The sequence below is a fragment of the Microtus ochrogaster genome, unplaced genomic scaffold (assembly GCF_000317375.1).
Source record: "Microtus ochrogaster isolate Prairie Vole_2 unplaced genomic scaffold, MicOch1.0 UNK12, whole genome shotgun sequence".
Classification (NCBI taxonomy): Eukaryota; Metazoa; Chordata; class Mammalia; order Rodentia; family Cricetidae; genus Microtus; species Microtus ochrogaster.
This window is the reverse complement of record NW_004949110.1, coordinates 904524-926557: the sequence shown is the minus strand read 5'-3', so window position 1 is coordinate 926557 and position 22034 is coordinate 904524. Positions and strand designations below refer to the sequence as shown.

At 52.7% G+C, this 22034-nt stretch overlaps 1 protein-coding gene across 1 annotated transcript in view; it reads right to left on the bottom strand.

Moving 5' to 3' along the window:
* Positions 1 to 534: 534 nt before the first annotated feature.
* Adamts7 (ADAM metallopeptidase with thrombospondin type 1 motif 7) overlaps positions 535 to 22034 on the bottom strand; it is a 45676-nt gene continuing 24176 nt past the window's right edge. Inside the window, exons 9-24 of the mRNA XM_005366645.2 lie at positions 14334 to 14478; positions 13660 to 13752; positions 13236 to 13381; positions 11893 to 12062; positions 11456 to 11589; positions 10516 to 10636; positions 9320 to 9564; positions 8909 to 9044; positions 8435 to 8561; positions 7788 to 8001; positions 6116 to 7492; positions 5158 to 5310; positions 4621 to 4794; positions 4396 to 4542; positions 3432 to 3594; positions 535 to 868 (exon numbers count right to left, since the gene is read on the bottom strand). Coding sequence (XP_005366702.1) covers positions 711 to 868; positions 3432 to 3594; positions 4396 to 4542; positions 4621 to 4794; positions 5158 to 5310; positions 6116 to 7492; positions 7788 to 8001; positions 8435 to 8561; positions 8909 to 9044; positions 9320 to 9564; positions 10516 to 10636; positions 11456 to 11589; positions 11893 to 12062; positions 13236 to 13381; positions 13660 to 13752; positions 14334 to 14478 — 3703 coding nt within the window. The 3' untranslated portion in view covers positions 535 to 710. The remainder of the gene's footprint in view (positions 869 to 3431; positions 3595 to 4395; positions 4543 to 4620; positions 4795 to 5157; positions 5311 to 6115; positions 7493 to 7787; positions 8002 to 8434; positions 8562 to 8908; positions 9045 to 9319; positions 9565 to 10515; positions 10637 to 11455; positions 11590 to 11892; positions 12063 to 13235; positions 13382 to 13659; positions 13753 to 14333; positions 14479 to 22034) is intronic.

Sequence of the window (22034 nt, the reverse complement as noted above, 5' to 3'; positions counted from 1 at the left end):
AACAGAACCTTCAAAGTACCTGCATGCCCAGCTGCTCCCACGTAGCAGATCACATGTGCCTACTGTCATGCCACAGGGAGCCCCTGTGGGAGACAAGACAGCCTCAGTTGCATGAGGGCATGTGGCTCCACCCCTAATGGAAGGTAGCGGGCAGGGGTGTGGAATGAGTGGGAAAGTGAACAGGATTCCCTAGGCCGCTGCCAACCTGAACCCCCACAAAGAAGACCTTCCCATTCCCGCTGTGTAACCCTCTGTAGACACGCCTTCCCTCGAAGCCATCTACCCACTTCAGGATCTTCCATGTCTGCATCAGGCATCTTTGTGTGGCCTCGGTGCTGCCCATGCTGATCTGCCCCCACAGGAACAGAGACGCTGCTGTCTCTCCGGGCTTTAACAAGGAACAGGGTCATAGCCATTTGATAGGTAGGTAGGTAGGGGGTCATGTTGGAGAGTCTCCAAACCCAAGACAAGGCCAAGCTGCTTTGAAAGGGTAGATACTCATTTATGTAAAACAGTAACAAATGTGCAAACAGAATAAAAAAATACCTTTTCTGAGAGGAAGAGAGGTCCCCAGCCTGCCATTGCACAGGGATGGGGTTAGCACCATTAGGGCACGAGGAGCAGGGCTCCACCGCAGCCTGTGGTGGGGCACTGAGGTCTGTGTGTCATGGGTCAGTTTGTATGTGCATTGGTGGAGGCCAGGCCTCTGTTCAGCGTCTAGCCACCCGCTGGTGACCTCGGGAAGGGACACCACGGCTGAGCGGGGGGCATGAGCGGCAGCACTGAGCACGGATGGTGGGTAGCTGGCAGCGGCCCAGTAGGCGCAGTGTCTCACAAAAACTGAAAGACAGGCGATCCCGTTCACAACCTAGGAATGGGAAGAGATAAGAAGAGATGCAGTAGGATGGTTAGAATCGGTGGGCGTGGCACCCAGAACCACACTTCATCACCCAGTAATTGGATTGAAAGACCCCTTACCTCACTCAGTATTCTTAAGAAGACTTCGGAGCCAGGAAAAGACCCCGTTTCTGAAGGAGGGCCCCAGAATCAGAACCCCAAGTCCTTAGCTGTTGTCCCTGACTCGTCTGCCCTTGAACTACTGACAGCGTTGACTTAACTTTCTGGAAGAAAGATTCTGAGACCCCATCCTTGACCACCTCAGGAGGCCATGAGATGCCCAAGAGCCTACCCAGCAATGCTGCAAGCCTTCCAGCACTTTCCATCCTTGTTCAGTCATGGTACCCGACAGGACCGAGCCCACAACTTTACCTCCCACACTTGTGTCAGTCTGCATCCCCTCCACATCCCTGCCACCTTAAGTCCCATGTGCCTCTGCTGCCACCACTGCACCCTGCCGCCCCGCCCCCAGGCTCATGTGGGCCCCCTTCATCCTCACCCGTTTCACTGGGTTATGGCCCAGAAAACTGGGCCTGGCCAGGACCACAAAGGGACCTGCGGCTGGGTGCAGGCTCCTGGTGACACAGCACAGGAGAGGGTGACTCTCCAAGCCCTGCTGTCAGCGGCTAAGGCCTGGCTGGCTCTCCTGGGAAAGCTATTTGGGGAAATGGCTTGCTTCCAGACCCTTGGCCTCCCTCCCGGTGCTACTGCTCTGTTGTTGCTGCTGCTGAAGCAGCAGCTGCCTGAGACCCCACTTACTTCTGCAGACTCCCTGGGGAGGAGGAACAGGCGGGCAACCTGGAGCCTTAGTCTACGGCAACCCCAGGTGTGGCAGAGGGCACCAGGCAGCAAAAAGACTCCTCTGCCCCATCTTTTTGGCAGCAACTCCAAACTCTGTCGGCCTGCACAGCAGTTCCCCTGGGTGACCTCAGGCAGGCCTAACCACCGGGTGAAGGTTTCCTCTTGGTGACTCGCCCCACCTCCACAGGGAAGGCCACATAACTAACGAGGCGTGCCGGCGGCTTTGCCATGGTGATGGCACACCCTAGAGTTTCCAGGATTTCCAAATGTCCCGTCCCACAACTGCACAAGTCATCAAAACATCCTGGAAGCTCCAGGGGCTTGGGGTCCAAGAGTCTTCCCTGATTGGCTCCCTTCGCTAGGGCCATGAAACTCTTCATGTGGGTGAGCACTGGGGAACAGCCTAGTCATTTCCTTAAGTCCCTGCTGAGACCACCCTCCCCGTTCCCCTGGGAGACCTTGCAAGGCCACAAGCCTCCTAAGCCAGGCTATTTCTGGTGGAGCTTCAGTTCCTGCCCTGTCTAGCTGCACCACCTGGGATCATAGCTACCCCTGACTCTGCTAACCCTGAGCTGGGTGTGAGAGACAGAAGAGCCACGGGCACCATCAGTCCTGAGGGCAAGCACTGTGGTACAGCACTCGGCCTTGCTGAAGTGTCTCATTGGTTCAGATAGATGCGGGGAACCAAGGAGAGCAAGACAAGAGGGAATGGCCTGAGAAACCCAGGTTGGCATTTTCTTGGCATGTTGAGGCAATGGGCAGAACGGTACAGTAGCAGCCGCTCTGGTCCTAAGCCAGTACCCCAGGAGCCAGCTGCTGGTAGTGAAGGCTGTGCAGAGCAGGGAGAGACAGATTGGGGCTGACACCCACAAACTATCCTGGTAACAGGTCCGGCAACCCAGTAGGTAAGTGCCAAGCTCCTGCGTTCCCTCAACTATCAGAGGTGGCCTCAGATTCCCTTGCCTTTGCAGTGGAGGACAGTAATGGCTGCTGAACGGGAGGAGGGTAAAGTGGTCTAGCCTGTGCTAAGCAAGGGCACTAGCCGTACTGAGCCCTTAATCCTCAGACCCCACCGTACTAGAATAAGGGTTGTGGGCCACATAATGCATGAGGAAATGACAATCCAGGTAGGGAAATAGAGCCCAAGACTACACGTCTGGGGAATGGGTGCCCAGATATGACTCAGGGGCCACATTGTTTTCTGTGTTCAGCACAGCTGGGGACATCTGGAGCCTCAGGAAGGAGGTGATTTCCAGAGCCACCTCTGGCTCAGGCCTTTGCTCCACAATGGCACAGCTGGCTAGGAAGCCCATAGGCGGCAGTGGCAGCAGGACCCTGGGAAGGAGTCCTTCCTGTGGCCCCGCTGCTCACTGCAGGCTGTGATCCTCCTAGGAATGGCAGTGCCCAGAGCCCAAGGGCATCCTCGCCTCACTCTGGGGACTAAGACCCCAAGGGGAAAAAGCTTGTCACAACTGAGAGAGCAGGGGGCTCCTTCCGCTCCCCAAGGCTACAGAAGCTGCCTGCAGAATGCCTGAGTGGCTGGGATTCCCCTTGGCTGATTCCCAGTTTTGAACCTTAGCGCCCTGTGGCCTCCCAGTTAAGGTGACCATGTGGTTTGAGGGAACTGTAAATAGAACAGCAGCTGTTCTGGAACTAACATCTGGATGGTTCTCTAATTCCCAGCCACCCTTCTTCCCCTGCCCACCCATCCCCAGGGGTAGGGAGACACTTACGTGGTGGCTCAACCAGCTCACAGTCCTCAGTGGCACATGGCCGTGAGCTCTCAGGCCAGGCCTCATGGCCACACTGGTCATTGTCTTCCTCTGCCAAACCCGTCTGAGTGTTCACGCATTTGACCAGGCGCCGCTGAACACCACCACCACAGGGGGCTGAGCACTGCACAGGAGAGAGGACAGAATGTCCCCAGCACCAGCCATCACGGTCAGTGACCGGCTAGCACTGCACAGTACCACCCTCTCCAGGAAGCCATCTCTGACCCCGCTGGCACGGGAGGCATCTGCCCTGGCAGCGAGGACAAGAAGAAATGCAAAACGCACCTTGCACAGAGAAGGCAGACACTGGGGTGAGACCACAGTGCTCGGAAGACACAGAAGAGGCAGAGGGGCTCAGCCAGTGTCCCCACCCTGAGTCAGACTGTTTTCAGGTTTAATCTATGCTGACACCACACAGGCTCCGTGTTCTTCCCCAATCTTCCATCCCTCCTCTATGCTGCCCCCATTTTAAAGGTGAAGAAAAAGCTCTGCCCAGTCATTCAGCAACCAGTAGATGGAGGAATCACTGAGGTTCCTGAGCCAATCAGCTCCCAACAGGCCTGTGGAGGCCCTTCCGCTCCCCTCCTGCCACCCTTGTCTTTGTGCCATCCGCTGAGCACCCCTCTTCATTCCTGCCTCAGGGCTCAGCACTTGCTAGTCTCTTCATCCCTCCCTTCATCTTCGCTCATTCCTTTAGGTATCAGTCTGAAGTCTCCTCCTCAGAGGATTCCACACACACAGCCTTTCCCCCTCTATCTGATTTTCCCTGGCACAGTACAAGGACTTCATCTGGTCCCTACTGCATATTTAATGACCCCAGAGAGACTAGCACACAACACACACCCGACCACTCATCCTTCAAAGCCTAAGGACCAGGGGCTACCTGCCAAGGATGGCTCCCAGTTCCTCAAGGAATCCTGCTCACCTGACCCCAAGGCCCCACCACCCACTGTGTGCAGGGTTGGGTGTTGCAGGGCCTGGTGCTGTTGGGTCTCAGCGACTCCTCACAGAGACCTGGCTCTGGGCATGTCACCAGACGCTGCTGTTCACCACCACCACAGGCCTCGGAACACTGGAGGAACAAGGAGGTATTAGGAAGAGCCAGGGCCTGAGGGGGTCCGTAGTCCCTACCCCCAGGCCCAGGTCTCACCTCTCTCCAGGAAGAGGTGTACCAGCTGAGGCAGGGCTGGGTCCCACAGAGCTGTCGGGTGGGTGGCTTCATAGGCCCAGGCTGGCAGTGGAAGGGCCTCAGTGGCCGGAGGTCCCGTGTGTCCACACACTGGACATCCCTTGTGGAGGAGCCTCCGCCACAATTGCGGGAGCACTGAAGACCAAGGAGCACACATGTAGACACATTACAAACCCGTGCACGCAATATGACCCAGTTAAGTTTATGGTACGGCAGGGTTAGACCTTCCAGTCTGGGCCAAAGAAGCCCCCAGAAGACTTCGACATGAGGTGACAGCCCCAGGGGACAGGACAGAGAGAATTAGGGTGAGCTGGTGAAAAAGAAGTCCAATGGCTGGCGTGTGGTGGGGATGCAGAGGAAGGACAGCAGCATGAGCTGGGCCAGGCCAGGTCATGCCGAATGAGGGGCTCCCAGAGAGATGAGGACAGACAGGCACCCACCCTGCCCTGCTGGTCTCTGACTGAAGGCCATGAGACTCAAGGCTCCCTCCTCACTCACCTTACTCCAGTTACCCGTGCGCCAGGCAGCACAGGGCCTCAGGTGACAATGGCGGGCCGGCTGGGGCCGGCTAGAAGGGAGGCAGTCCTCATCGCGGCCAGAGCTGCAGCGCACCAGCCTCCAGGTGGCGCCCAGACCACAAGTGGTGGAACACTGTGGGCCACAGAGGATGTCTGTAAGCCCAGCAGACCCTCACCCTGCCAGCCCCACAACCCAAGGAGACTCAAAAGTCAAATGTCACCTGCAGTTAACTAGCCCTGCTCCGGTGAGCCCTGTAGGCCCCACTACCTATTCTGCCATTCTGTGGCTTCTCCCTCACCAGGGAACTCTGGGCCCTAATTCAAGCAGCTAAATGAGTAAATCTCCCCCACAAGATCTCTTCCAATGACAATCTAGAGAAGGGGCACAGGTCGTCTTTTTTTTCCATACAACTCAGAACATTACGGGATCGCTAACAAAGGAGGGTGAAGCCTCTGGAGGAGCTAACCTAGGCAGTGCTGGGTCTGGAAGCGATGGAAAGAGGCCTTCTGTACCTTTCCAGCTGGCTAAGGGGCGATCTCCATTTCCTGTGCAGACGGGTTAGTATAAGGACACTCCTCCCAGCTGCACTGAATTCATAGTTACTGATGTTTCTGAAGCCCTCCATGTGGCCTAGGAATGACCCACTAAGGACTCAAAACTCAAGCAGATGGGGCCCCTCACTCCGCTTCCACTTCACAAGTTGGGAAACTGAGGTTCAGTGGGACGGACTAGCCTCAAGGCAACACGACAGTTGGAATAATACTCTTTCTGCTTCGTGGAGCCTCAGCCCACCATGGCCGTCAGTGAGTTCATCCCAAGAACCATATACTATTCTCCAAGGGAGGCAAGATGAACACGGCTAGGTCTTTCTCTGCTTAAAACTGAGTCCCAGGGTCCTGCTCAAACTCCCCACCATCCCTGGCACCACACAACTCACCTGGCTCCAGTTGCCCACTTGCCAAGTGGCATTCTTGGCAGGCAGCAGATCTGTAGGGGACACATCCTCCACTGGGCTGGGCTGCAAAGGCCAGACCTCAGGGTCCTTGCTACTGTTAGTGTAAGTCTCCTGAACTGGTCTAGGCAGCAGCACAGAGCTCAGGGTCCCTTCAGGGTTAGGGGGCTGTGGCTGGCCTGGTCCTGGGCTACTTAGATCAGTTGGTGCTGTCCAAAGGGAAGTTCCCGGCAATGCCAGAGTTTTTGAGTTCTGTGAGCCCAGTTCTGGGGCTGAAAAGGTAGGAGTTCCTGGCTCCATGGGACTGTCCCTGTCCCAGATGCTTGGTACAGTGGCCAGGGAAGGAAGAAGAGGAGGAGCCACCTCCACAGTGGACCACTGCTCACCACGCACAGGCTTCAGGTCACCCTCTGACACTGGGTCCCAGGCCACAGGCCCTTCTGTCCACTCTTCCACCGTATCAGGACCAGGAGATGCTTGATTGGTGCTGATGTAGGATGAAGAGGGCTGTGTGGAGGTAGGACTATGGGGCAGAGCTGGTGATGTATGGCCCAAGGTATCCTCATCTTTGGAAACCTTGTTCCTATTAGACCACGGAGTGGGTGACTGGTCCTGCCTGTCTTCTCTCTCTAGTAACTCATCAGGGTTTCCAGGGGTAACAGGTGTCACCATGCCATCAGCTGAAGCAGGGGGCCAGGGCAAGCTGGGGAGCCCAACTTCAGGGACTTCCATGGGAATATCTTCCTCGGATAAGAAATTGGTCAAGGGGTTCACAGGGGTCTGCTCTAAGAATACAGGTGGGGAATGGCTAGCCTGGCTGAGTGAAGGGCTAGGGGACCAAGCTCCCAGAACCCCCTCTTCCTTAACTCCAGGAGTCCCTGCAGTAGTCACTGGAGCATCTGGGGTCGGTTCAGTGGATCTGATGTAGGGTGATGCTGTCCAACCCCCTGCATCAACAGGGTCTGGATGGGGTTCTTCAAAGGATCCATAAGACAGGTCTTCATGGAAGTTAATAAAATTGTAGTCGTAATAGAAGTCATCCACGAACACAGGCCCGGGCGGATCAAGTTCCAGGTCCTCCTCATCAATAGCATTGCTGATGCTCACTGGCTTGGGTGAGGATGCCGGTGAAGGGTGTGGGGCCGGCCGGTGTGGGATGAAGTCAACCTCATTGAAGAGCTCAGGGCTGGAGGAACCACTGCCGGAGCCATCTGTGCCTGTCATGTACATGGGGCGTGGGCAGGGAGGCAGAAGACAGGTGACCTCAGTCACCGGTCGCTCAGCTTCATCACAGGGAACATCGGTATCATTGATGCAGAGGACACTCCGCTGCCGAATGCCAGCTCCACAGGTCACAGAGCACTGCAAAAGAGGATGGGGCTTCTGGGAAAATCCCGGGCATGGTGGCAGAACCTGCCTACTGCTGGTATCATAGTGACAGAGGTCTCAGCCAGCCCTTTGTGGCCATGCTTTTAAGGTTCAAGATGATAGTCAACATGCCAGGGAATTCCTGGTCCCCACGGCTTTGTAAACGGTGTTGTCCCAGAAACGCTCCAGGCCCCCTCCCACCCCATGTAACAAGCAGTAAGGATTCTGTACAGGTTTTCTGAGGTCATGGTGGTACCAGACCCAGGTTCCCTATCCTCCGTACGCTTACCTGAGACCAGTTGCCCACACCCCAGGTGGAAGGACAGGGTACATGATGGTTGCATGGGGTTTCAGCCAAGGGACGAGGAAGATGCGCACAGGCAAGTGGTTCCAGGGCTCGCTGCTCATCCAGCCCTACACTGCGTATGCAGAGCACGGTCCGGCGAGAGAGACCTCCAAGTCCACAGGATCTGGAACACAGCTGCCACTCCCCTGCCCACCACCTGGCAAGGAGCACACAGTGATGATAGTGTGATATTAGCCCCTATCATGAGCAAAGGTGGCCACAGCATGGCTTCAGGCCATCGGGGTGCAGACAGGGCTGAATGGAGAATAATCCCCAAGAGCCAAACCCCAAGTTGGTGTTCCGCCCCTGAAACCCAGTAGCGGAGCTCTCTTCACTCCCACCACCGTCACCCCAGGGACCTGGACAAGATACCCAGTGACACAAAGAGGAGTGATCAAGAACATCTAGGCTGGCACTGGCTCCCCAAGGACACTCAAGGGCCAAGCCAGGTCCATGGATTGATGCCTCTGACCTGGGGAGAAGAGGCCACAAGCTACTTGCTCTCTTCCCCAGAGGTACCAGGGTCCCAATGCAAAGGAGAGAGCAGGACACTTAGGAATTAGAAGTCTGGTTGGGGACAGCATGCTTACCTGGCAGGACAGGGCTCCTCACTGCATTTCCTCTGGCGGTCATCGGGCCGATTGAGATGTTCGCAGTGTTCCTCATCCACAAGTCCCGCCTGCCTCTCCATGCAATACAAGCTCTGTCTCTGCACACCTGGAAGCCATGGCGATTCAGCCTGGGCCTGGCACCAGGGTATCCCAAAGGACGTAAACACACCCTCTCTGTCCAGACCCTCACAGAACAGGGCTCTGCTGCCTCTGTCGCGGTGAAGACAGGCCTCCTTGACCTCAGTGGCCTCCCAGGCTTCCCTCCATGACACCCTACACTTGGAGGCAATAAAGGGGTCAGCAGGCTAAGTGGGCCCACACCACTGCTTCTTGGCTTAAGACTTTGAGCTCTATAAACTGGAAATAAATAACAAGACCCACTTCAAAGCCCGGGGGTGAGTGTTACATGTGATCACACATAAGCTTGAAGGGTTCATCAAGTGTGAGTCTCACCTGTGCCACAAGTGACGGTGCACTTGCTCCAGGGCCCGTAGTGCCAAGAGAACTCAGGTAACTGGACTTCATCATGGCTGTCCCTGTGGATGGTATACTTGTAGTGTACCCCAGGATTGCTCTCTTGGAACAGCAGCTGGAACAATCAAATGGGGGGGGGCTATGAGCCCAGGGGCCCTTCCTCATCTGCCTAGCACCTGCACCTAGGGTCGTCCCCAGCCACCTCTGTAAACTGAGCTGTATTGGAAACCTACTCTAGAGATGGGAAAACTGAGACAGAGATTCAGAGACCCCATCAGCTGAGCCCAACCCAGAACCATAGCCTATGACAGCCCTAAGGTTTCCCTGTATATCCTACCTGGCGGACCACCCCGTTTTAGTCCTCCCATCCTGGCCTTGAGAGGCAGGTACCTGGATCCAAACAGGCTCACTGGTGGGGCCGGGGGATGTGAGGTTCTCCCAGTTGCCTGTGCGCGCATAGGTGAAGGTAGTGCCCGCCACCTGATAGTCCCCATTCCATTGGATGGTCCAGCCACCATTGAGGAAGTACTTATCTGGGTCCTCACTCCGCAGGGCCAGGAAGTTGGCAGCCTCAGCTACCTCCTCAATGAGGATCTCTCGGGCTCCGGCTGGGATCAGCCCTATATCCACGTACCCTGTTGGCAAGGGTTGGACAGCGTTTGGGTTCCGGGACAAGCAGTCAGTTGTTACCTCCCCCGCCACCCCCGCCACCTTCTTGCTTCCTTTTGTCTATGCTGATGAAGCCAAAGACTCTATCATCAGCTCGGGATTCTAAGTCCCCACACAGGGCAGGTATTATATCCACTCTGGGTCACCAAGGCCTCAGAAAGGGTCCACAGATCTTTCCCCGCTGACCCATGGCCCAGCGTAACTCTCCAGGAAGACTGAACTAGTCTTTTTCACAGCCTTGTCTATAATCTCTCCCATCATGGAAAGCCAAAATGCTTGGGCCCCTCTCCTTTTCTCTAGTCAACCTGACTTCTCTTTTGTAGTTATGGAACACTGCGCTTGGGTCTACGCAGCACTACCCCATGCTGTAACAGGCACTGTTGCCATTCCCATTTTACAGAGATGAAGCACTGAGAGAAAGAAATGCAAGCTGTGGAGCCCAGCGTCATAGCCTCACAGTCCACGGGCTCTAGCTGGGGTTCTCCTCACCCAGCCTCCTGAATCCATCATCATCCACCTCCTATGAGTGTTTCCTTCCCTCCCTGAAGTACACAGCCTACTGCATTCATCACAGCGAAGATTCTGTCACCCCGTGAGCTCTTCCCCAAGGTGTCCCCCACAGTTGAGCACACGGTTGGCACTTAAGCCCTATGTAACTAAGACCCCAAAGTTGAGGCACAGCCCTGGGAAGGTCTCTGAAGGGTCAGAAGACAGCAGCTCTCTGAAGAGATGACAGATCACTCAGTCCCTAGAATAGAAGGACCACCAGGACAGGTCTCACTTGGGACAGGGTCTCACTGACTTCTGGGAGGACCCTGACCAGACAAGGAGACCGCTGCCAGTCACGTCTAGTCTAGGCAAGGGGCAGAGACTAAGATGGCAGGCACACATCCGCAGTCCAGCAGTCCCAACCATACCCAGGCCCTCAGCCTCCTCGAAGGTTCTGCTCACGGTGTGGCAAGTAGAGCCATTGCCCTGGCATACACCACAGTGGTCCTCCACGGCACCAGAGTCGATCTCAAAGTCGCAGCCCACGTTCTGTAACAGAGAGGAGGCCCTTTGTGCTGGCTGCCAGCCTCCTCTGGGTATCCACCAGGGTTCAGTAGGGAGGCCCTAGGTGGAGATCAAGAGCCAATGCCTGGGGTCCAGTCTCATCACAGGGAGTGTCCCTGTCACACATGAGCTACTCTTCCCCTGATGAAGAGGGGACATCAGTCCATGCCTTACAGCAGTGTTGAGAGCATCACATGACACAAAAGGCAGGAAGTCTCTTTCATAGAAGGCTTCAGATAAGCATGGCTCCTAGCACATGGTGGAATTTTCCAGAAATAGGATTCAATTTCAAAGACACTGGGTTAGCACCTCTTTCCTAGGCTTCCTCTAAACCCATGCCTTTAACACAGTAGCTTTAAAGGTGAGAAGCAGGGTAAGGAAGGTGCTGGGGCCCTGGGCATAGAAGAGCAGCCAGTACTAGAAACCAGAAGAGCTATTGCCAAACAGCACTTTCTGCAGGCCCAGAGCCTGGCGCACCACCAGTACCACCTTGTCAGCTCCTTCCTATCAGAGAGGAGGCGGGGGCCTACACCCATCCAGGCTCTGGTTTCATGGCTGGGGTTGTATAGGCAGGTGGGCTGGGATGAGCAACAGGCAGTTGGTGGAGACAAAGTAATACGATGGTAGTGGCTGAGAATCTAGAGCCAACTGTGGAATGTCCAATGCCAGAGACAGCGGGGCACAGAGGCTTTGTCTTCGAGTCAGTGGACAGGGGCGTGCAGCCTGGAGGAAGCCAGGAAAGACCTAGAGGTGGATCCCTTGCCCGCCAGTGAGTCTAGGAGAGTCTCTTGCTATCCCACACACCTTGCAGATGCCGTTGATGCAGATGTCACGGCTGACCCGGCCTTGGTAGCAAGGGGTGCCATCCACCACGGCATCCCTCAGCTTCTCTGTATTGGAGTGTTTGGAGGGCCGGCAGTGCAGCTCACAGGGGTTCTCTAAGGGGACAAGCAGAGGACTCATGGAGCAAAAGCAAAAGAGCAGGCATTACAGAGGCCATCAGGAAAATCCCCTTCATCCTCCATAATGTGCCTGAGTAGTAAGGCCAAGGGCATCTGACAGGACTGAGAACTATCTGCAGAGTTGCAGACTGAGGAGCTGGGAATGAACAGCTACCCCAAACAATAGCAGGGAGCAGACAAAGGCTGAGGGTGATACGACCTCAATACGTGGGCCTATATCACTGGGGCCTCTATGTCCCCCATCCCTGGCCCAGTGTCTACATGGGTAGCAGGACTCACCATCATTGACCACAGGCACCCATGTATGCAGTTGGCCCTTGTAGAGCATGGCATCAAACTGGCTACACTGGGTATGGCGGAAAGAGGGGCGGCCAGCAGGACAGGCTGGCAGGTTGCAGAGTCGGAACCGCTTCCGCTCCCCCACACAGTACTTGCCTCTGTGCTTAGGCCTACGAGGAAAGCCATCAGGGTGTGAGCATGCTACTAGTACCCTATGCCAAGCAACATCTGTATCCTCCGCACTCAGAGTCCCCTCCTGTCTTCGGCTATGCTGCCCTACCCTTGAGCCACTCTCTGACCCATACACCTCCATCCTGTTTCCGAGGATCTACGGAAGAGTGGCAGCAAGAAGCCTAGGTTCGGCCAGACCTGCTGTGTGACCATGGGCAAATGCTCGCCATCCTCCAGGCCTCAGTTTCCTCGTCTCTAGAATGGAGTTGGACTGCCTCTAAGGGGGATGCTGAGAGCGGGAACACGTGGTGAGCTAATGGGCCGGCCTTATGTCATGAGAGTTGTCATGGGGACAGCACCCTGAGCCAGCTCAAAGGAAGCCTCCAGGCCCCACCCAGGTGAGACACTGCCTTGGCTTGGCATCTCACACGCACCCCATCTCAGCCAGGCTGAGCTGGAGGAGGAGACATGCAGAGGGGTACAGACCACCGGCCTGGTGAAGCACCAGTCCTGAGATGGAATTGCCTTTGAATTCTACCTCCTTGGGAGACAGGCAAAGAAGTTTGTACAAGAGCCAGACAACCCCTTGTTTCATGGAGTCTCTACAGCCCCCTTAAGGGGGCTCACCCCAGGCCACAGCCACCCCACCAGGGCTGCCCAACTGCTGCCAGTCTCCTCAGGGGTCTGAAGAAGCTGGTGCTGGGCATTTCCCAGAGCACTGGGAGAACTCAGTGCCTCACCCATGTGGCCTGACTTTATCCAATGGCAAGTTAACTAGGGCTCTGCTAGCATCCCATTATAGAGTCGAGCACACTGAGGCCTAGGAGTAATGGAAAAGGATGCCCTTGTGTGAGGGTGGAGGGCCTGAACCCTGAGCATTCCAGGACCCAGTTGCTAAGCATTCACCTCTGCCCCGACCTCCCTACAGTCCCTGCCTGTGCTGCAAGGTCTCTAGTTCATCTCCCCAGGCTCTGGAGAGCACTCCCCTGACTGCAACGGTGTCAGCTCTGGAGGAATGCTTCCAGAACACTCCCTGGAAGTGGCCGGTGGTGACTTAGACATTGGACTCAGCCCTTCTAAGGATACTTTTGAGAGCTGCATGCTGGAACACAGGCAGTCTCCACAATCCGCTCCGCTCAGGTCCTTTATCCCAGCCTGGGCCCCGCACTCACACAGGTTGTGTGCACTGTCGTTCAGCACTCCGTACACCCACGCCACAGCTCCTCGAGCAGACAGACCAGGCACTCCAGCCGGACCAGCCACCGTCCACCGCCTCAGGCTGGAAGCCCTCAGGGACGCACTCTCCACTGAGACACCACTACTGAGACAGATGGAGGCAGAGCAACCCAACCCCGACACCTCTCAGTCATCCTCATCCCAGTGAGAACAAAGCAAGCAAGACAGTCGCAGAGGCGGGAGGATGGAAGGTGCAAGACAGCCTTTATGGTCACCCACAGCCCAGACACCATGCTGAAACAAAATGAATACTAAGAGCAGAAGCTAAAGTCGACCCCAGGGAAGTCTGGCGTGGTGTGGTAAAGAACAGACAGCCCTCCCCCACCCCGCATTCAGTCAGGGTCGAGGTTTCCCACCTACCTTGTTCTTCCCACATCTCGTGCCATCCACGGCTGCATCCAGCTTGGAGTGACAGGTGGTCCCCACAGAGCACCACAGTGTGTGGCAGACATTCTGCAAACAGACATGTGCATCACCCTCATCCTCTCCCCAGTGAGAGCACCCAGTCTGCCCCTATTTTCCCCCTAGAGCCCCCTGGACACTTTCCATAGGGGCAGTACACCAAGTGAATGTGCAAGTGCGAGGGTCCACTGTCTGCTCCTCCTCTGGCCCCTCCCCTCAACCACATCATATCATGGGGCCCTTGGGAGGGGCTATCCTCCAGGCTGGGTTGGAGCTGAGCTCTGTCTCCAGCTGGCCCCTTCTTCCAGCCCCCGCTACACCTCCTCAAACACTCAAGGTAGAAGCGTCTGTCATATCTTTACAAGACTCTCTGTTGGACTCTAAAGGGCAGATTTTTTTTTCTCTTCTAAGTCAAATCCAGAGGGCTAGGAGTCTTGTCCAAAGTCCCCTGGGGGTTGATACAGAATCCAGACCTGGGCCTGAGACCACCCAACCCCAGGTTTCTGCCGAAGGTCACATTAGCTATCACCATGTCCGTTGAGAGTCCAGCCCAAGCCAGGCAGAGGTTCTCAGAACCTGCCACTCTCAGGCTGGTGAGGGCCATCGCCTGTGACTCCCACACCCTTACTCACATCCATGTCCTCACAGAAGACCGAGTAAGCCCCATACTGAAGGCGGCACTGGTGGTTCACATCATACAGGACACCGGGCAGCACCGAGGGGAAGTCAATGACGTCTTTGGCTGGAGAGTCATCCAAGCACAGGCCCCACCCACGGCTGCAGAAAATGGGATGGAAGGGTAAAGTGAGGTCCCTTAGGGCACGAGGGCAGCCTGAGACCCATGAGAGAGGCCTGGTTGGAAGAGCAGAGCTGGTGGGACTTGTGGAAACAGCGGGAAAATGACAGTCTTCCGCCTGGCCAGCCCATCATGTGGCCCCAGCCTCGCAAGGCAGTTCTGCAGGCTTCTCTCAGCTGCCTGGAGCTCCAGCCAGCTAATAAATACCCCACCCCTATTGCAGGCCTTGGCACAAGCCACTGGCCCTCCACAGACACTCTGGCACCCTTCTTCCAAAGGTCAGGTCCACCAAGCCCTCAAGTGGCTATGCTCTTAGCTCCTGAGGCCTCTACCCCTGCTGGGAGCCTGGGGCCAGGCTGGATTGGGCCAAGCTCTGGAAACCATCACACCACAGCTGATAAAACAAAAGGCCTCTGGGGGAACAGCTGCCCGGCCACCTCCCACCCTGACCCAAGAGCCTGCCCCCTGCTCCTTACTCCCTGGTCCTTCCTGCCTTCCTCTAGCAAGCATTCCAGGGCAGTGACAAGAGAATGGGACAATATGAACAGGCACAGCCCATATGCATCACACGCTCCTTCAGATGTGATGCCTAGAAAGGTGGCCATACAGCAGCGGCGGCAGCGGTGGTGGCGGCAGCAGCAGCAGGCAGGCAGTCAGGGAGCAGGGAGGCAACAGGGATATCCCTAGTCCACACAACCACCTCTGTCTTGATTAACTCTAAATGTTCTGTGAGGTTGTCTGGAAGCAGGACAGTAGGAGTGTGCTGCCAGCCTGCAAGGGCTCATTTTGGTCCCTTAGGGATGGGAGGAGGGTCCAGGGCTTAGAGTCCAAGGAGATTTGAGCTACAAATATAGGCAACTAGGTGACGAGACAGAAAGGACTTAGTTGGAAATAATAGGAGGCAGAATCGGTGGGACACAGGTCCAGTCAGTGGGAGATCAGTACAACCCAAAGCCAGGTTGACTTGAGGACAGAAGGTACCAGGCCAGGGAGCCAGGATGGAGTCTGGTTGGAGCAGGCAGAAGTCCCAGGAAAAAAAAAAAACAAAGTAGAATCTAACAGAGGGAGGAAGAAGGGACACTAGTCCCTTGTGACACTATGCCAACTTGCTAGGGGGTGGGGCACCTATGGGCTTGATGCTAGACAGCTAGAGATATAGCAGCCTACCTCTCAATTTGGCTGAGGATGTTATGTTGCCTCAGTTTACCCCCAATCCTCTCTGAACTGTCACAGCCTTATGTCTAAGGGACCAATCCAAAGCTGTAGAAGTATCCACCGCAGTGTCTGCTTGCAAAGTCACAGAAGCAGCTGGCCTTCCCTTCCTCTTGTGGATATTATATGACTTTGGACTACTACCTAGCCTCTCTCGACCTTCACATCCTCAAGTGTAGGAGGCCCCAAGGTATTCCAGAGTAGTGTCTGCTTAGGAAAAGCCAGAAACAGCCTTTCCTTCCTCTGGCTGGCTCACAGCCAAGCTCCTCGAACAGCTGGACACCTACCAAGGTCCCCACACCCAGCAGCCATCCCCTAGGGGCTCTTTCTTGTGCTAATTATGGCAGGGCCACTCCACAAAGGGTCAGAGTAGTCGTGGGGTGACTCCAGTAGGAAGTCTTACTGTCACCTTGATATTGGGAAGAGCTGACTGCCTGTGTGCCAATTTCCCTCTCTGGCCCTGGTTTCTGGTCATAGGGTCTCTGTACAGGAGGTTGTTGGAAAAGAGACGAAGAACCCCACCCCCGCCCCCCAGGCCTGATCCCCACTCTGCAAAACCCTGACTTCAAGAATAGGCATGAACAGCCAGGCGGTGATGGCACACGCCTTTAATCCCAGCACTCAGGAGGCAGAGACAGGCAGGTCTCTGTGAGTTGGAGGCCAGTGTGGTCTACAAGAGCTTGTTCCAGGACAGCCAGGGCTGTTACACCATGAAACACTGTCTCGGGGCCGGGGTGAATCCTTGCTTGAACGGGAGAGACGCGTGGATGCTGCAACCTCTCCACTATACATAAGCACCTATCAGCCCAGAGACACTCCTGGAGTTCTTCAGGTCAGCTATCTTGGATTAGCTGCAGACACCCCTGATCCCTCCCTGCTGCAGACCATCCCCTGATCCTTCACCCCGTCAGGTTCCTAGGTTCTTCCTTTGCCAGGTTTTCCCTATGCTCAGCTTCCTCTCCTACCCTTCAGTGTCAGCTCTAAAAGCCCTGAGAGTGTGTCCCTACCTCCAAGAGATGTCTCTGTCCCTCTACACCTTCTTATACACACCCCCACCACTCACCAAGGACTGCTGCCACTCCCTCCTCACTTTGAGTTATTATGCCTTCATCTTTATAAGGGTGAATGTCTGCAGACAGGTTCTATATGTGGCCCTGGGCTCTATTACACGTGTGCTTGTGGACCCAGCGAGGGGAAGCCACGTCTCAGTAAAGCAGCTCAGGAAACATATTGGCTGGGAGCTGAGGGGCGTGGCCATATAGGGATAGTGGGTGGTCTGTACATGATGCTGAGAGTTCCCCAAGCTATGGAAAGACTGCTGCTCCACCCATCCAGCACCCACTCGTTCAGATGATCCCCACCCTGTTTGGGCAGAGACTGTCTCCTGTCCCACCCCAGCAAGGAGCTAGTGGTGGGAGATGGAGCAGCCACTCTGCCTGCTGTGGAGGGTTCCTCTGCTTTCCCCTTATCCTGGGCTTTGCACCCCTTGACTGCTGGCTCACAGATGGAGCAGAGAGGTGTGGCCTGACCTGGGAAGGGTGACTCTCCCTCCTGAGCACCCTCAGGTGGTGGAGTCCAGTTCTATCTGCAAGGCAAACCTCAGGCTTGGGCTCTCTGCCTCTCCTCCTACCCTGAGCCCAGGCCCCCAGCCAAGGCTCTCATACATTCCAGCCGCTAAAGGAACACAGAGACTTGCCTGTTCAGTTATCTGTCCCTGAGCCAGGGTGCTGGGTGGCACTCTGGGTGGGGCAGCTGGGAACAAGCCCCGTGGGTGTTTCAGGGTACCCACTCTTCTGATTTCCTCTGCCCTCTCTGGGAAGTTCACCTCCTCCCCAACCCAGGCGGCTTCTCTGGTTCAAATCCACAGGTCAACCACTTGGTTAACCGCTGTAGAAAGAGTAATAGCAACCGTGGCCACATACTGACTGCGTACTATGTGGTAGGCACCGTGCTATCTGTGCCTCTTGCTTTCTCAGTTAATCCTTACAGCAAACACTAAGCCTGTCCATCATGATCCCCATTTTTGGAGGCTTAAGGGCTAATGGAACTCATCTGCCAACACGAGGAGCCTGGGCCAGAGGCCAGGTTTTAACCACTGAACTGAACTCTTCAGTTTCCAGTTGTCACCCCCTCATCCAAATCCCTCTTCCAGGAGAGACCTGTGTCCATGCTCTCAGCAACCCAGACGCCCTAGGCATGCAGCAGTCTAACACCATAGGGAAGGGACTTCCAGAGAACCACAGCACACTGAGCAAGCAGGCACAGCTCTTCAGCTCTCTGCTGAAGCCCTTCTACACTGACATTTGAGGGGTAAACAAAGCATAACTCCACCCAGGCAGAGGGTAAGAGGACATGATGACAGCAAATGAATGATGGCAAGAGAACTTCTGGAAGCTGCAAAGCAGATGGCCGACCAAGTAGCTGACTTGGTAAAGCGGCAGATGCTGAGCGCTAAAGCCGCAAGGAGACACAATGGAGAAACAGAACCCTAGAAGATTCAGGACTCTAGATCTCAGGGACCCTCAGATGTCTGGGGGCCAGTAGAGCTGAGGACAGAGCAAATTGGAAGGTTTCCATGCCAATCCTGTGTAGCCAGGGGATTGGCATCACCCTGCCCAGAAGAAAAGAAACCCAGCAGGACCTGGTCTAGGAATCCAGTCACAGGCAAAGGCTCACAGCAAAGGAACCTATGGAGAAAGGACCACTAATATTCTGCACAGTAAAGGCTGAGACACCAGTAAGTCCTGCCCTTTCGGATGCCAGCAGACCGATGTGAGACGCTCCCAGGAGACTAGAGCCTTCTCTGGGTGTCTCAAGTCACTCAGAAACATAACCTCAGTTTCTGGCATTTAAGGATAATTGCTCCCCCTCAAAAAAAAAAAAAAAAAAAAAAAAAAGCTGAATCCCAATAAGCCCTTCATCAGTGACTCAGAAAGCTATAGCCAAGACTACAGATCTCCCAGTAGACAGCTGTTTCTTCTTATCTATAGAAAACATACAAACACATTTTAAGAAAAGCTTTAACATGAAAGAAATATGTTTAGAAAGAATAAACCAGGCCCTGGAGAGACGGCTTATCAGTTAAGAGCACTTACTGCTCTTGCAGAGGATCAGAATTCAGTTCCCAGTACCCATATCACATGGCTCACAGCAGCTTCTAACTCTACTGCCAGAAAAATTCAACGGCCTCTCGTGGCCTCTGCAGGTACTAAACTCTTGTGTGCATACATAGAGACACATAAATATAAATAAAATCAATCTTTAAAACAAACAAACAAACAAAAAAAACAAAGTAAAGATTTCAGGCCAGGGAGTGGTGGTTTGCACCTTTTTTAAATCCTAGCACTCGAGAAGCAGAGGCAGAAGGCTCTCTGAATTCAAGAACAGCCTAGTCTATAGAATGAGTTTTAAGACAGCCAGGTTTACACAGAGAACCCCTGTTGTGAGATATTTGTACACTGTACGAAGGTTTATTGCTGTGATTGGTGTGTAATAAAAAGTGGAGCAGCCAACAGCTAAGCAGGAGGTATATGCGGGACTTCCAGGGAGAGAAAGGAAGAGGAGATGGATTGAGGTGCACAGGAGACGCCATAAAGACACTGGAAGTCAGACATACAAAATGAAAGGAAAAGCAAAGAGCCACATGGCAAAATGTAGATTGATAAAAGCGGGTTAAGTTTTAAGAGCTAGTGGGGCAAGCCTAAGCTATGATCAAGCTTTCATAATTAATAATAAGTCTCTGTGTTGTTATTTGTGAGCTGACAGCCTAAAGAAAAATCTGACTACATTTAGTGCCCAACTCGAAGCATACAAATCGACATAGGGCCTGAGAAAGCTGGGGGAGGTGGAGTTCTGACTAGGCTGGGTGCTGGCAGTGTACAAAGGCTTGGCTCTTTTAAGAGGCCCTGCTCTGAGCATTTGAATGGGGTTTATGAGCAGTGGGCAACACACTACTCAGTCAGTGGCAGGAGACTAAGTAGAAGCCTAATGGAGCTGGGGCAAATAGACCTGCACCAAGCCAAGGCCCAAAGGCATGAGGCTCCGCTCTCACTGCCTCGAAGAGGGCTGGGGTCAGCTGCCAGCACATGCACCAGTGTACCAGTGCCATGCACAAAGCTAAGTTGTGCAGCAGCTGACATAGCAGTTTAAGATGCGTCTCATGAAGTCAGAGAATGCTGCAGGTGCTTAGTAAAGCCAAGTCCAGATGCAGAAAAACCTCTAAAAAAGGCACAGTGTGTTTAAAAAATGTGATTAGATGCTGAAGAAAGAACAGAAAATGGGTATAGACAGTCATAAAAAAACTAGTTTAAAAATAATAAAGTCTTTAAAGAGAGAGTAAAGTAATATAAAAATATAACATGTAAAGATGGAAAATACACAGGGTACCTGAATCCAGTATGTTGTTTTGTTGACTTTGAATTTTTTTAAATGCTGATATATAAAAAACAATAGCTGCTGAGAGACATTAGATTATGGAAACTGCTAAGTTAAGCCAACCTATATATTTTAAGAATATTTTAACTTCAAATGGAAGCCAGAAAATATGTTCCATTGAGGGAGAGGTAATAACTTTGTTTCCACAGGAAACATGACATAGGAATGATAGGATAAAAGAATAGATTTTGAATCCATTTTTACCTAAAAAGCAACTATTAATCTCAAATATTTGACATTGGTATGGATTTTTGCATACTGATACAAATTTAAGGTTATTTTTGTTAGAATATACTCTATGTATGTTTCTATTCTTATTAATGTATTTTTGTATATTGATACAAATTTAAGGGTATTTTTGTAATACTGCATATATGTTTCTATTCTTGTTTAAGGCACTATACCTGTGCAGCTCATTTAAAAATGTAATGTAAAGTTCTAGGCTTGAAAACTGGTTAGTAGTTAGTTAGTCATCTATAATAATCAAAGTCATAGTCATTTTAGATATGTTTTCAAGGTCAATCAGAGATATATTTTACATAGATAGGTGGTCTTCAAACACTTCAGAGACCTACAGAATATAGCATTTAAGATATTTTAATAACATAAGGTTTTTCATGACTATAAGACATATCTGAATCTAGCAGGACCAATCTACTTTAGAGAAGATGATGGGCATCAAAGTAACTCTGTATGGAGGTTGCTTTTATTGTGTCAAAGTTAATCACTAGGCAAGAAACTGCCCTTGCCTCTACTGCTGACAGTATGCTGTCCAAATTGGACAAGCAGGACACAAAAGAAGGCAGTTTTTTAACTTTGCCAAGACAAGGTCTTCAAAATTCCTGCTTTACAGAAAAGTCTGTCAGATATTCTAAGCCCATAGGCTGAAGACAGATATCTCAGCCTTGCAGAGGAATCTTATGTGACTGTCCAGACAGCCAGCTGCTTCTGTCATTTCTATAGTTTTGGAAGTTGTTTTCTCTATACTTCCTGTTTACTCATTATATCCTTCTTAGTTCTCTGATAGAGTTGAAGATGAGATAGTTATAGTTACAGTTTTCCTTGTAGCCAAATTCAGAAAAGAAACTCACAAAAGAGGTATAAAGTGTATTAGGTTGAGAAACATAAAAGCTTAAATTGTTTATTTAAGAAAATGTTTTGAGGTCTAAAAAGGTAATTTTGAGTTAGTAATAAAAGCTATGATAGAAAGTAAATTAGGTATAAAACTTTGGACTCATCAGAATAAGATAAATAACAGAGTAATTTCTCTGAATTTGTCAAATTCAAATGAACTGGACATTGTAAATCTAATTGTTACTTGATAATTGTTCTTATTGAATATAATTTTACCGTATTACAGTGAAAACCTTTCCTTTTTATTTAGGCAAAAGGGGGAAATGTTGTAAGATATTTGTGCACTATGTGAAGGTATATTGCTGTGATTGGTGTAACAAAAAGCTCAACAGTCAATAGGTAGGCAGGAGAGATAAGCAGGACTTCCAGGGAGAGAAGGGAAAAGGAGATGAATTGAGGCAGGCAGGCGATACCATGGAGATGCAGGAAGTTGGAAATACAGAATAAAAGAAAGATAAAAAGCCACATGGTAAAATATAGATTAATAAAAGCAGGTTAATTAAGTTATAAAAGCTAGTGGAACAAGCCTAAGCTAAGACAGAGTTTTCGTAATTAATAATAAGTCTCTGTGTCATTATTTGTGACCTGGAGGCTCAAAGAAAAATCTGACTACAAGGGGCTGGAGAGATGGCTCAGCGGTTGAGAGCACTGACTGCTCTTCCAGAGGTCATGAGTTCAATTCCCAGCAACCACATGGTGGCTCACACCCATCTATAATGAGATGTGGTGCCCTCTTCTGGCCTGCAGGTATACATGC